A 16,228-nucleotide genomic window follows, 5' to 3' on the forward strand; every position below is an offset into this window, starting at 1 on the left:
AAGCTGCACTTAAAAGTTAGTTATCAAGCGTCTTACTCACACTTTCAGCGAAGTGTAGGACTGAATCTTAAGTGTCACACTCAGAGCTGAATTACGACATTACTATGTGCCGTAAACGCAATTTTAGGTGACGTCATTTCTGTGTCCATAGAAATGACCAATCACGGAAGGGAATCCGTTGTCTAAGAATAAAGAAATATTTTGGAAATATTTAAGTGGACAATGGGAGTGTATATTTTGACAAAAAACTACAAAATAATACAAAACAAACTAGTCCCCGCCGGCACTCACGCTACCGCTCCCTCTCTTCTCTCGCCCACAAACTCACTGACGTCACTCACCTCACGGCCACACACATACGCTACTGTCATAACATTTTCTTTCCAATTCATTAATTAGGCAACTAATTTGAAACTGGTGTGGGTGGCTCTATATATACTAGCCCACTGCAGACACATGCAGAAATCAACAAGGAATCGAAAAGTATTAAATCTGTGACAAAAATAATATCCGCTCTGTCTAAACGATACCGTTTGATCAGCTGCTCGTCATCAAAAAAAAAAAAAAACATTGTTCCGTTCCCTGAACGTTGGCGCACGTCTCTCTCGCCTCAGTGCCACCCCCTGCTGGCAACTCCTAACCACTTAAGACACCTCTGAAGGTCTCTTAAATATCGCGGAGAGTAGGAGTGATTCTTAGACTTAAGAACGTTGATAAAAAGCTTTTATTCTTAAGTTTGAGAGTAGGACTAAATTTCGCAAATTCTCAGGACTTAAGTGTAAAATGGCACTCTAAGAAGCTTGATAAGTACGGCCCCAGCAGACTAAAATCAGTGGCAGTTCCAGAAGGCAGAAGAAAAAGCTGAGTTTTTTTCTCCCAAGGCCCCATGACTCGCACACTCATGACCCACAGACACAAACAGCTCCACACTGGATGCTCTTGTTGGAAATGTCAAGACTTATTCACTGGATGTTACAATTTGGAAGTAGCTTTGTTTTTAGCATTCTACATCCACACATGCCTGAAACATTTTCTTCTTTGCCTGACAGTTGAAAAGCTGCACGACTGCCACCTACAGGACTTGGGACTAGGATGCTCTTCAGTCGTGCTATGGTAAGTAGGACATAGGAACCCTTTTTTGTCTAAATGTTACTTGTTTGACGATAACAAAAAACTTTTAAATTCATGTTCCCATTATTCCACATCATGAGTACTCAACTTTCAGGTGCAAATATGAATGGTGTATATTTGTGTCACCTTTGGACCATTTGTAGGCTCTCATATCCACAAAAATGTTTTAGTCTATCAGTTTTTTCTATGCGTCTCAATGTTTGAGCGTAGATGTTAAGCAATTGAATATTGTTTTTTTTAACACCTTCCAACATTACAACATGATGCTAGAAACAAGCTAGCCCGGGTAGAAACAAAGAAAAACACTCCATTATGACAGTTTTAATAACAAACTAACTTTTTGATGTGAAAATGAGAGAGGAGCCCGTTGAGGTGGTTTAGTCATCTGGTCAGCTTGACCCCCGGACGCCTCCCTGGGGAGGTGTTCAGGGTGCGTCCGACCGACCAGGAGGAGGCCATGGGGAAGACCCAGGACATGTTGGAGAGACTATATCTCCCAGCTGGCCTGGGAACGCCTCGGGATGCCCCAGGAAGAGCTTGACCAAATAGGTGGAGGGAGGGAAGCCTGGGCTTCTCTGCTTAGGCTGCTGCACCCGCGACCCTACATCAGACTAGTGGAAGACGATGGATAGATAGATGTGAAAATGAAAGTTGGACCACCAAATCCATGTAGTTTAGTATTGATAGAACTAAAATGAATTTATCATTATACACGATTTTCACAATGCGGTCCATTTATGTATACAGTGTGTTTTAATTTCATAAAATGAGTAAAAGTAGATTGTGATCTTTTAGATAATAAAACCATACAAGTAATTCGGTAAATTATAGGGGTGTAACGGTACGTGTATTTGTATTGAAGCATTTCGGTACGGGGGTTCCGGTTCGGTTCGGAGGTGTACCGAACGAGTTTCCACACGGACATATTAAGTAGCGTGACGCACGTTGTGTAAACAATGCACACCGAGGCACAACACACGGCATGCTAGCAGCTAACGGGCTACGATAGACTGACCATACGTCCTCTTTTCACCGGACATGTCCTCTTTTGCGGAGCTGTCAGGGCGGACTTTCTTAAATGCCTCAAATGTCCGGCATTTTGAGTTAGGGTCGCATGTATTATGCATAACAAATTATGCATAAAATATTAATATATTATTACAATTTATTTTTATAAAAATGTTAATTAATTAATATATATTATACCTGTGTGTGTGTGTGTGTGTGTGTGTATATGTGTATATATATATATATATATATATATATATATATATATATATATATATATTAATATACTGTATATATATATATATATATATATATATATATATATGCAGTATATATATATATATATATACATTTATACAGTATATACACAAAAGAAAATATATATATTATAAAAGAATAGCAAAATAAATAAACATTTGTTATATAAATGTGTTTAAACCATTTTTTGTTGTTTTAAATAATATAAATATTACGAATTAGTAGTTAAATGAAGAATGGAATTTAAAAATAATATTAAATACAATTCATTATATAATAATTTAGAAAATCAGGGCGGAGTTTCTTAAATGCCTCGAACGTCCGGCATTTTGAGTTAGGGTTGCGTGTATTATGCATAACAAATTATGCATAAAATATTAATATATTATTACAATTTATTTTTATAAAAATATTAATTAATTAATATATGTTATACCTGTGTGTGTGTGTGTATATTGTTGGAAGCAATAAACATTTGTTATATAAATGTGTTTAAACCATTTTTTTATTGTTTAAAATAATATAACTATTACGAATTAGTAGTTAAATGAAGAATGGAATTTAAAAATAATATTAAATACAATTCATCATATAATAATTTAGAAAATATATGGGGAATTGAGGCCGGCAGTGTTATCGTCTACCACACATACTTCTGTATAAAATGAGAAGTGGCGTCCTTGTGGTGTAACCCTTCAGAAAATGGTGCCAGGTTTCTGTGAGAAACAGAAGAGAGAAAACAAATCTATGCGGCTCCTTCCTTAATCAAAAGTGCTGCGAGCTTATGGCAGGATGCCATGAGAGAAAAGCTGCAATTGACTTTGGCTTTTTTAGAGGAAGGTGAAGATGGAAGCTAAAAAGAAGATCTAAGGTTGTGCGTCACAGGCTTTTAAGAACATACTTTCCATGCTGACCTCTTTTTGATTACATCCCATTGAAAGTGACTTTTAGTATCGCCTCATGACTGGTGCTAAAACTAGAGTGTGGAACTTTATTGAAGTCAGTTTGTGGTGGTAAATACCTGCTCTTTATAAATGTTGATCTTTTCCAGGTGAGCATTATTTCTTTGCATAATAATTCCTTGGACTGAAGGCTCGCTTCAGTTTTAGTGGGCCGGCCCTGATGTCAGCCGGCTGGTTGGCTGCTGGACCAGCGGACAGTGCAGCAGCAGGACACACACACACACACACACACACACACACCATGTCTGCACGCTTCACTATTAATACTGCAGCCACGCACTGCTCTCTCTCTGCATGAACTGGACGCTGGAGGACAAAGGCGGATTAAACGCCCAAATTTAACATACCCCCTCCTCGTCCTTTTCCTCTGGGATGGATTGATGAGGAGCGATAAAGCACGCGCCAGAGAAGGAAAGTGGGGGGACTGCAGTACAAGCAGGGTCTGGATGAATAACCATGGCAACAGCAGCAGCAGCAGCAGCAGTGGCGGCGACAGTGCAAGCGGACATATAAACATTGCACAGGAGCACATCCATCTGCATCTACTCACTGGATCATCTCACTTCCTGGATCACTGCTAAGGGAGGTAAGGATGTCGGACTTTGCATTGGTGGTGTCTGTTGTGTGTGTGTGTGTGTGTGTGTACAGAAGAGACAAGGCTGCAAACGATGCTCTTATTACAGACAATGATTGCAGAGGATGTTTTCAGTACAAGCTGATAGCATTTAAGCATGTTGAATACGTCCAACTTTAGCCATCTTTCTTCCTGTCGCGTGAACAAGAAGTCAAATTGTGGAGCGGAGAACAGCCATGGCTGTAGAGTGATGCTAATTGTACATATTCAGCGCTTACATGCCTGCGTTTCTGTAAAAGTCATGCAAAAGATGATTCATTTCATTGACAAAAGTGGGGCAAAAGAGACCCCAGAGGCACTGAAATGTAAGACTAGTCTTGGTACATTAGGGACTTGGCTAAGTAGTTTAGCGTAATTGCAGAATGGCACCCAAATCTCATTTGGATCAGGAAACCTAAGCATTGGAATCCATTGATGAAGTTGTGTATTGGTGTAGTATGCTTCAGCAATCTTTATCCAGATCTGCACCATAATGGCCTCTTTAAAGTTTTGTTTTAATTGCTGCTCAGCCTGGTGGTTAGGGCTGGACGATTAAGGCAAACATAATAGTCATCATTACTCTGATTGATTTTGAAATCACGATTAATAACATGATTATTTACTAATTTGATAACATGAGTATTTAATGTGCCACCAAAACTCAACTTGAAATATATTCAAAAGAAGGGCTATAAATAGTAACAAATAAACCAAGGATAATATGATATAAAATGAATTAAAATAACTATAGCAATTTGAAAAAAAACTCATAAAAGTCAGTTTTTCGGTTTTGTTTTGGACTCCTTTTTTTTACCTTTTGCACTTACTTTACCACCCAGAGTGTGTGCTTCTTGTGTCATTAATAACATTGAAAAACTAATCCTCACATTTATTGGTGCAATACATCTTTGGACAATTCTGACCAGTATTTGAAGTCAAAGTATGATTGTGTAAATGTAAGAAGGTACATTATGATTGTGTAAGGTACTTTCTAGAAACCTTTATCTTGTTAGCGCAGTCAGACCCAATGTTGCGCTCCAAGCTGTTGTTGTGACAGAGGTGGTGTGCTGTTGTTCTGAGCTTGACCAGTAAAGAGACGATTTGAGACGGTTAAAAAAAAGGGAGCCTCTCAAGTTGTGACTGTTGTCCTCTTTGTACATTGATCTTAGACCCATGATGTCGTTCACAACAACACAAGCAGATGATATGTGTTGTGTGTGTATGATTGTTTGTACATTGATCTTAGATCCATGATGTCGTTCACAACCACACAAGCTGATGAGATGTGTTGTGTGCGTGTGTATGATTGTTTGTACATTGATCTTAGATCCATGATGTCGTTCACAACCACACAAGCAGATGAGATGTGTTGTGTGTGTGTATGATTGTTTGTACATTGATCTTAGACCCATGATGTCGTTCACAACAACACAAGCAGATGAGATGTGTTGTGTGTGTGTATGATTGTTTGTACATTGATCTTAGACCCATGATGTCGTTCACAACAACACAAGCAGATGAGATGTGTTGTGTGTGTGTGTATGATTGTTTGTACATTGATCTTAGATCCATGATGTCGTTCACAACCACACAAGCAGATGCGATGTGTTGTGTGTGTGTATGATAGTTTGTACATTGATCTTAGACCCATGATGTCGTTCACAACAACACAAGCAGATGAGATGTGTTGTGTGTGTGTATGATAGTTTGTACATTGATCTTAGACCCATGATGTCGTTCACAACAACACAAGCAGATGAGATGTGTTGTGTGTGTGTGTGTATGATTGTTTGTACATTGATCTTAGACCCATGATGTCGTTCACAACAACACAAGCAGATGAGATGTGTTGTGTGTGTGTGTATGATTGTTTGTACATTGATCTTAGACCCATGATGTCGTTCACAAGCAGATGAGATGTGTTGTGTGTGTGTATGATTGTTTGTACATTGATCTTAGATCCATGATGTCGTTCACAACAACACAAGCAGATGACATGTGTTGTGTGTGTGTGTGATTGTTTGTACATTGATCTTAGATCCATGATGTCGTTCACAACCACACAACAGATGAGATGTGTTGTGTGTGTGTATGATTGTTTGTACATTGATCTTAGACCCATGATGTCGTTCACAACAACACAAGCAGATGAGATGTGTTGTGTGTGTGTGTATGATTGTTTGTACATTGATCTTAGATCCATGATGTCGTTCACAACAACACAAGCAGATGACATGTGTTGTGTGTGTGTGTGATTGTTTGTACATTGATCTTAGATCCATGATGTCGTTCACAACCACACAACAGATGAGATGTGTTGTGTGTGTGTATGATTGTTTGTACATTGATCTTAGACCCATGATGTCGTTCACAACAACACAAGCAGATGAGATGTGTTGTGTGTGTGTGTGATTGTTTGTACATTGATCTTAGAACCATGATGTCGTTCACAACCACACAAGCAGATGAGATGTGTTGTGTGTGTGTGTGTATGATAGTTTGTACATTGATCTTAGATCCATGATGTCGTTCACAACAACACAAGCAGATGAGATGTGTTGTTGTGTGTGTATGATTGTTTGTACATTGATCTTAGACCCATGATGTCGTTCACAACCACACAACAGATGAGATGTGTTATGTGTGTGTATGATTGTTTGTACATTGATCTTAGACCCATGCTGTCGTTCACAACCACACAAGCAGATGAGATGTGTTGTGTGTGTGTGTATGATTGTTTGTACATTGATCTTAGATCCATGATGCCGTTCACAACCACACAAGCAGATGAGATGAGATGTGTTGTGTGTGTGTGTATGATTGTTTGTACATTGATCTTAGACCTATGATGTCGTTCACAACCACACAAGCAGATGAGATGTGTTGTGTGTGTGTATGATTGTTTGTACATTGATCTTAGACCTATGATGTCGTTCACAACCACACAAGCAGATGAGATGTGTTGTGTGTGTGTATATGATTGTTTGTACATTGATCTTAGACCCATGATGTCGTTCACAACAACACAAGCAGATGAGATGGATTGTTCTTGCCAGCTTGAGCTTCTTTGTTTAATAATAATAATAATAGATTTTATTTGTATAAAGCACTTTATATTGAGTAAACAATCTCAAAGTGCTTCAGTGTATTAACAAAAAATTAAAATAAATAATAAAAGATAATAAATAAATAAATAAAAATAACAACTACAACAGCCAAATAGTTATAGCTAGTATGCACATATCTAAAAAAAAAAAGGCTTTTTTTTAAAAAAAGGGCTTTTAAGCCTTTTTTAAAAGCATCCACAGTCTGTGGTGCCCTCAGATGGTCAGGTAGAGCGTTCCACAGACTGGGAACGGCGGTTTAGTCGCTGTTTCAAGTGGTCGTCTCCACATTTAGTTTTGGACATGTTTGGGGGATGAATGAGCGGTGCCGGACACATTGTGTTCCCAAACAAATGTTTCTTCTCACAATTACAACATTTCATTTATTCCCTGATATTCTTTGTTCAACTGCGGATTTTGTTTTATTGGCTAATTCTGTGGTTACGTTAGCACGGAATTCATATGGCTTTACTTTTTTTGTTAAGTTTAGTGATGATTAGTTAGGCTTACTAGTGCTGTGTCAAATGCAATGTAGCAAGCATCTTAAACTTGTAGTTGATGTTTTTTGTCTTTTTTCCACTCATATGCTCACTCATCTGTTTCACAAGCTCAGGAATTTGCATGCACGTTGCACTACCCATTACTCTTTTTTGTTTATTATATTACTTGTATGATCGTTAGAAGCCATAATCAAAATGTATATTGTAGAGCTGCACATGACAGTGGAACGTGATTCAAGTGTTGTCTATTAGTAGATATTGTAGAGCTGCACATGACAAGGCTGTGTATTGCATCCATGTGGCAATATAACAAGATCGTGTGGCACAGGACAGATGGAATGGTGCACACACAAGCTTGCAATGATGCAAGACTATGAGCTGTGGGGTTTTACATTTGACAAAATCATTTTGCTGAAATAGATAGTCAGGTGTGTTTGATTGACTTGACTGATGAGGAGCAGGCAGTGTATTCACCAGCCAACAGTGCTAGATTATGACATCACACTCTGGTGTTTTCCTGCCAAGCACACATTGTTTCCTCCTCCTTTCTGGGAACATCTTTTCACTTCAGGTCTTGCAGAAAATGTCATACAATAAAAATGGTGCTCACTTGTGTTGCAAGCATTATATCTCACATTTTTCCTTCTTTCAGCTTTTAGTACGTAATGTCGTAAACGTCTTTTTACGTAACACAAGTACCGTATTTTTCGGAGTATAAGTCGCTCCGGAGTATAAGTCGCACCGGCTGAAAATGCATAATAAAGAAGGAAAAAATCTAAGGCTGAAACGACGCGTCGACGTAGTCGACGTCATCGGTTACGTAAATACGTCGACGCCGTTTTTGTGCGTCGACGCGTCGCATAATGACGTCACACTACCGTCATGGCGAAGCGCAAAGCAGACGATCAAAGAAGACGATGCGAGCGGTGCGAGCGAGGGGGGAAAAGCATGCCAAAAGTGGTCAAAAGTGTGGGAGTATTTCAATAAACGGCCTAATAATGTTGTTGTATGCACACTGTGTCGAGCGGAAATGGCCTATCATAGCAGCACAACGGCTATGAACGAACATTTGAAAGAAAACCATCAACTAGTCAATCGTCCGCGCGAGCATACGTTGTCATCATTACACAAAAACATGAATGTGTCATTTGTATCTGCTAGGGGTGTAACGGTACGTGTTTTGTATTGAACCGTTTCGGTACGGGGCTTTCGGTTCGGTACGGGGGTGTACCGAACGAGTTTCTAAGCTAAAGTCTTAGCAAGCTGCTTTGCTCCGTCTGCCTCTGTCTCAGCACGCAGCATTGTCCCACCCACACAACCATCTGATTGGTAAACACGAAGCATTATCAGCCAATCAGCAGTGCGTATTCAGAGCGCATGTAGTCAGCGCTTCAGGGTGGAGCAGATAGGTGTTTAGCAGGTGAGCATCAGGCAGCGGACTCTCCCCAAATGATAATAAACACCTGCCAGTCAACTACTAGTAACATCACTATGAGCCCGTTGACCTTCTAGAAACTTAAACTGCAGCTCAGCTCACTCGCAATCCTGGCTTGAGGTGAAGGCTAATTAGCTCTCAGTTCCAGCCACATCGACCCCTTCTGAGCGCCTATTTTCAGCTGCTGGGAATATTGTAAATAAGAAAAGAAGCAAAGCATGTAGACATGCTAACCTTTCTTCATTACAACTGTTAGACACTCACTGGAATGAGTAGAATTGGTTATTGTGTACTGTGTTGGACTGGATGTTTATTTTGCACATTTTAAAAGCAATACTTAATGTTTACAGTGCTCCAGAATATTTAGATTGGCACTTTTTTGTATTGGATGTTTATCTTTATTTTTGCACATTTTAGCAAATAAGCAATACTTTCACTTTTGTTGAAATGTTTACACTGTTGTTACAGAATATTTCGTTTTGCACTTTTTTGTATTGGATGTTTATCTTTATTTTTGCACATTTTAAAGCAAAATAAGCAATACTTTTACTTTTGAAATGCTTATACTATTGCAGAATATTAAGATTTGCACTGGATGTTGACTCTTATATTTGCACATTAAAAAGCAAATAAGCTACTTTTAATTTTGTTAAATTTTAAAAGTTTTAAATGTTTACATTGTTACAGAATATTTAGTCATGTTGTTGTCAATGTTGACTGGGTGGCCATACTTCTTTTTTTTTGTAAATAAAAGCCATGCCTTTTGAAAAAACGGGCCTACATTTATTTTTTCATCTTCATTTTGAATAAAAAAATAATCGGTAAAAGGAAAAATAATCTATAGATTAATCGAAAAAAATAATCTATAGATTAACCGATTAATCGAAAAAATAATCTATAGATTAATCGATAGAAAAATAATCGTTAGCTGCAGCCTTAAAAAAATCATATATACGTCGTACTCGAGTATAAGTTGCATTTTTGGGGGAAATGTATTTGATAAAAGCCAACAGCAAGAATAGACATTTGAAAGGCAATTTAAAATGTCTAAAGAATAGTGAACAACAGGCTGAATAAGTGTACGTTATATGAGGCATAAATAACCAACTGCTATGTTAACGTAACATATTATGGTAAGAGTCATTCAAATAACTATAACATATAGAACATGCTATACGTTTACCAAACAATCTGTCACTCCTAAATCCCATGAAATCTTATACGTCTAGCCTCTTACGTGAATGAGATCAATAATATTATTTGATATTTTACGCTAATGTGTTAATCATTTCACACATAAGTCGCTCCTGAGTATAAGTTGCACCCAAACTATGAAAAAAACTGCGACTTATAGTCCGAAAAATACGGTAAGTACTATTACATATTTTATGACAGTTTAATAAAGTAAAATGAGTATCTATTTTAATATTGCTTTTTTATGATTATTTCAGACTTGTAACAGCCAGTAATTTAACAAAGTAAGCATGATTATTATTATTATTATTATTTCATGACAGGACAAAAGTCCTCAATATTGATTTCATGACTTATTACCGTATTTTTCAGAGTATAAGTCGCTCCGGAGTGTAAGTCGCACCGGCCGAAAATGCATAATAAAGAAGGATAAAAAAACATATATAAGTCGCACTGGAGTATAAGTCGCATTTTTGGGGGAAATGTATTTGATAAAAGCCAACAGCAAGAATAGACAATTTCAAATGTGTAAAGAATAGTGAACAACAGGCTGAATAAGTGTACGTTATATGAGGCATAAATAACCAACTGGTATGTTAACGTAACATATCATGGTAAGAGTCATTCAAATAACTATAACATATAGAACATGCTATACGTTTACCAAACAATCTGTCACTCCTAAATCCCATGAAATCTTATACGTCTAGTCTCTTACGTGAATGAGATCAATAATATTATTGGATATTTTACGCTAATGTGTTAATAATTTCACACATAAGTCGCTCCTGAGTATAAGTCGCACCCCCGCCCAAACTATGAAAAAAACTGCGACTTATAGTCCGAAAAATACGGTAAGTACTATTACATATTTTATGACAGTTTAATAAAGTAAAATGAGTATCTATTTTAATATTACTTTTTTATGATTATTTCAGACTTGTAACAGCCAGTAATTTAACAAAGTAAGCATGATTATTATTATTATTATTTCATGACAGGACAAAAGTCCTCAATATTGATTTCATGACTTATTACCGTATTTTTCAGAGTATAAGTCGCTCCGGAGTGTAAGTCGCACCGGCCGAAAATGCATAATAAAGAAGGATAAAAAAACATATATAAGTCGCACTGGAGTATAAGTCGCATTTTTGGGGGAAATGTATTTGATAAAAGCCAACAGCAAGAATAGACATTTGAAAGGCAATTTAAAATGTGTAAAGAATAGTGAACAACAGGCTGAATAAGTGTACGTTATATGAGGCATAAATAACCAACTGGTATGTTAACGTAACATATTATGGTAAGAGTCATTCAAATAACTATAACATATAGAACATGCTATACATTTACCAAACAATCTGTCACTCCTAATCGCTAAATCCCATGAAATCTTCTTCCTCGGTGTCGCTTCTAAACAACTCTGCCAACTCCAAAGGTATGCACCGCTTCCTCTTGCCGTTCTCTGCCGCATATTTCACTACGTCCAGCTTGTAATCTGCAGTATATGATTTCCTTTTCACTGCCATTTTAGTTTTTATAAGTTACCGCCAATGTTGAAATGATCCATTTTTATAGCTACGGACATAGTAGCAGGTAGCATCCCATGACCCACAATGCACTTCTGCCATGACCCACAATGCACTTCTGCCATGGCCCGCCCCCGCCAAATTTTTATTGGTTGACGTGTGAGTGACGATTGCTGACATTCGCCTCGTCTCTTACGAGAATGAGATAAATAATATTATTTGATATTTTATGCTAATGTATTAATAATTTCACACATAAATCGCTCCGGAGTATAAATCACATCCCCGGCCAAACTATGAAAAAAAACTGGGATTTATAATCCGAAAAATACGGTAATCTGTCATAACAACATGTTAGTTAGTTCTTTTGCATTGTTTGTGTGTACGTGCGCACGCTACATGTGTGTACGACACATTGTGAGACTCATTCCTCAAGCCAACAGCTCATTTTCATTCAATATAAATTAGTCATTGGAAAAAAAATAGAGACTTTTTTTTTTTCAAAAAATGTTGTTCTGTTAAGCCGCTAATGGTAACATAAGCAAGCCGGTGGTGTTCTTGTTATATTTTTTAGTTTGAAAACTCTGAGCAAGTTCTCTTCACAGTCAGTGCTTAACTTGTGGTGACCTCAGTAAAGCTGGTGTGATTCCAGCCTTGACCACAAGTTCTGGACACTTCCTCAGGTACACTTGGCAAGCTCTGTATAAAAACTGCATTTGCAAAGTATGATATTGCATAGTTTAGCTCAAGTATTTGTCTTTCAAACTACTGTATATCTTCACACTTATCATCACACTTCAACATCTCTAACATGTAAATGCTGCCTCCTTGCTGGGTCAGCATTGCAGTGGACATTTGTATTTTGCATGAGAGAGTTATTGGTTTTCCATCCATCCATTTTCTACCGCTTATTCCCTTCGGGGTTTTCCTTTCTGACAAAATAAATGTCCACTGCAGAGGACAATGCTTATTCACATTCCTAATATTTTGCATTTTGTGCATCAATATGTAAAAAAAATATTTACTGTTAAAATGTAAATTGTTTTTATTATGATATTGTCTCAAGGAAACATTCTTAGGCACCATCATCACTGATATCTATCTTGAGCAAGCTACCGTATTCTTCGGATTATAAATCACAGTTTTTTCATAGTTTGCGACTTATTCTCTGGAGCGACTTATGTGTGAAATTATTAACACATTACCTTAAAATATCAAATAATATTATTTATCTCATTCACGTAAGAGATTAGGCGTATATCAGCACGTTCTCACTTGGTTATTTATGCCTCATCAGTGTTTCCCATAAACTGCCAAGATACCTGTGGCGGTGGGGGCGTGGCTATGGGCGTGGTCACCATGACATCATCGAGTAATTTGCATAATTTACTACAATGATATGATTTTCTCTAAAAAGGCTCAAAAAATTTATACTTACTAATTAATAATAACAGTTTTGTTTTAAACGTCCATCCATTCATCCATTTTACAATATAATTACAACACTTTATGTACATATTTATACACAGATTTGAACAATAAGTTATTCACTGAAATATATTTATTAATTGTGGTTCTTACAAAAAATATATCTTATAAAATATAAAAGCTGAAATGTCTCTTAAAGCTCTGCCCCTTTAATTAGTGCATACTAAATACTTTAACTTTAGCCTACTACTGCAACCATATTATTTACCAGCAACATAAAGTGAAACAGAGGCCGAGGTGTCCTGCCACAGTCAGTAACAAATAAACAGAAAACAGTAGTGGTCAAATACAAATAAGGCAACAAGAGAAGTATCCTACACTTCTCTTTTGTCAAGTAAATCAATCTGAACAGCCGATATGGGCATCTACATCAACTATATGATTTGTCTGAGAAGCTGGACAGGACAAAAAAAATATATATATATATTTTATTTATTTATTTGTGGCGGACGTAATTCTTTCGTGGCGGGCCGCCACAAATAAATGAATGTGTGGGAAACACTGCTCATATAACGTACACTTATTCAGCCTGTTGTTCACTATTCTTTATTTATTTTAAATTGCCTTTCAAATGTCTATTGTTGGTGTTGGCTTTTATCAAATACATTTCCCCAAAAAATGCGACTTATACTCTAGTGCGACTTATATATGTTTTTTTCCTTCTTTATTGTGCATTTTCGGCCGGTGCGATTTAAACTCCGGAGCGACCTATAATCCGAAAAATACGGTAATTTGCAACTAAAAGTCACCCACTAAACAAATACAAATCCACTTTATTACAAAATGACAGTGTTTACATGTATATATTTATCTTTATGTATTGCCTCTTATATTGCAATATGTGTCCATTGGATACCTACTACATCTGTGGTGTCTGTGAAGTGATACTTTTCATATTTGCATATGATTTATGGCCCAAATAACAGAAGATACTGACAGATGTTTTCTCATGCAGTCATCGCGTCAAACAAGTCCAAATATGGCAGTGGCGTTATTGTCAGCGTTGGCGCATAATGAACTTATTGATACATTGTCAGGCCAGGTCTAATAATAAAGCCGGATGACGCGTGTGTTATGTAATGTGCAGAGTGGAAAGATGGCTAGTTTTGGGGGAAGACACAAGGTTTAATCTGCTCATCAGTCAAATGATTGTTGAAAAAGGACACAAACATGGTCTTTGTCTGCCCGAATACCAAGCTTCTTTTCTTTGGCAAGTGTACGTCAGAAGAAAAATGCAGAGTCAGCGCAATTGTGCTCAGTACATTTCCACTTTGACTCATTGGTGTGCTGCAAAGACTGTATCATATGATCATCACGTTCTGTGTTCTGATTGTTGCCGCCTAAAATGTTGCACTTTACAACGTTGCAATGTTTTCAATTGATTGAAATCAACTTATTTTATGAACTTGTTATCAATGTTTTAAATGTCTACTGTAACCTTAACTCTAGAAAGAACGGGTGTGGAACACTATTTGGAAAACAAATACTATATTGATGTTTTACTTGTTTTATAGCACACAGACTTAAAAGTACACACTCGATGGCAGTAATAGTACATACTCAAAACTCATTGTCAAATTATTGAACTGTTTTAATTCATTATAACTAGGGCTGCAACTAATGATTAATTTTATAATCGATTAATCTGTCGATTATTACTTCGATTAGTCGATTAATAATCGGATAAAAGAGACAAACTAAATTTCTATCCTATCCAGTATTTTGTTGGAAAAAAAACAGCATACTGGCACCATGCTTATTTTGATTATCGTTTCTCAGCTGTTTGTAAATGTTGCAGTTTATAAATAAAGGTTTATTTAAAAAAAAAAATTATTTAAAAAAAAAAAAAAAAAAAAACTCTGCGCATGCGCATAGCATAGATCCAACGAATCGATGACTAAATTAATCGGCAACTATTTTAATAATCGATTTTAATCGATTTAATTTGTTGCAGCCCTAATTATAACTAATGATATGAATAATTATGATTATAGAAAGAATCACCACCAAAGGCTTCCTTATTCGTTCGCATGTTGCAGACATTCTCCGTGTATGTTTTACACTTAAAATGTGTTAGTCCATCTTAAACCTTCATTTATGTTCCGACACATTTACCACCGCACGTTAAGAGCATTTGTGAACTGTTGAGAGGTTATCATCACGCTTCAACAACTCTAACATGTAAATGCTGCCTCTTTGCTCGGTCAGCATTGCAAATGAAAATATGTTCTTAATTGTCTTACCCTAAATAAATAAATGTCAAATATATATACACTACCGTTCAAAAGTTTGGGGTCACCCAAACAATTTAGTGGAATAGCCTTCATTTCTAAGAAGAAGAATAGACTGTGGAGTTTCAGATGAAAGTTCTCTTTTTCTGGCCATTTTGAGCGTTTAATTGACCCCACAAATGTGATGCTCCAGAAACTCAATCTGCTCAAAGGAAGGTCAGTTTTGTAGCTTCTGTAACGAGCTAAACTGTTTTCAAATGTGTGAACATGATTGCACAAGGGTTTTCTAATCATCCATTAACCTTCTGAGCCAATGAGCAAACACATTGCACCATTAGAACACTGGAGTGATAGTTGCTGGAAATGGGCCTCTATACACTTATGTAGATATTGCACCAAAAAGCAGACATTTGCAGCTAGAATAGTCATTTACCACATTAGCAATGTATAGAGTGTATTTCTGTAAAGTTAAGACTAGTTTAAAGTTATCTTCATTGAAAAGTACAGTGCTTTTCCTTCAAAAATAAGGACATTTACATGTGACCCCAAACTTTTGAACGCTAGTGTATATACATGTATATTTATATAAATGCATGTCAACGAAGAAGTGAATGTTTATATTACCCAGAAGGCTTAGCGCTGTAAACAGGAACAGTAAGTAGGTCTGAGCTAAACGGGAGGACAACAATTGTGTAAATGAATCAATAAATAGTTGCTATATTGTTACTTGTTGTTGTTCCTGCTTGGTCAACACAAGAAGCAAACATAAGTTTTC

General features: G+C 36.8%; 2 protein-coding genes across 4 annotated transcripts in view; one reads left to right on the forward strand and one right to left on the reverse strand.

Moving 5' to 3' along the window:
- Positions 1 to 3,901, reverse strand: part of LOC133636390 (collagen alpha-1(IX) chain-like) — a 71,707-nt gene extending 67,806 nt beyond the window's left edge. The window contains exons 1-3 of the mRNA XM_062030383.1: positions 3,707 to 3,901; positions 3,600 to 3,665; positions 1,577 to 1,742 (exon numbers count right to left, since the gene is read on the reverse strand). Of these exons, the coding sequence (XP_061886367.1) occupies positions 1,577 to 1,742; positions 3,600 to 3,665; positions 3,707 to 3,901 (427 nt within the window). The remainder of the gene's footprint in view (positions 1 to 1,576; positions 1,743 to 3,599; positions 3,666 to 3,706) is intronic.
- The window catches only part of LOC133635906 (protein FAM135B-like), a 185,947-nt gene that overhangs the window by 36,272 nt on the left and 133,447 nt on the right, over positions 1 to 16,228 (forward strand). For 2 of the 3 annotated variants that reach the window (XM_062029353.1, XM_062029355.1), the window contains 2 exons: positions 1,050 to 1,113; positions 3,449 to 3,945. The gene's annotated coding sequence lies outside the window, so the exon portion shown is untranslated. The remainder of the gene's footprint in view (positions 1 to 1,049; positions 1,114 to 3,448; positions 3,946 to 16,228) is intronic. The other variant, XM_062029354.1, reaches the window with a different exon arrangement.

The sequence above is a fragment of the Entelurus aequoreus genome, linkage group LG20 (genome assembly GCF_033978785.1).
Source record: "Entelurus aequoreus isolate RoL-2023_Sb linkage group LG20, RoL_Eaeq_v1.1, whole genome shotgun sequence".
In the NCBI taxonomy this organism is placed as follows: domain Eukaryota; kingdom Metazoa; phylum Chordata; class Actinopteri; order Syngnathiformes; family Syngnathidae; genus Entelurus; species Entelurus aequoreus.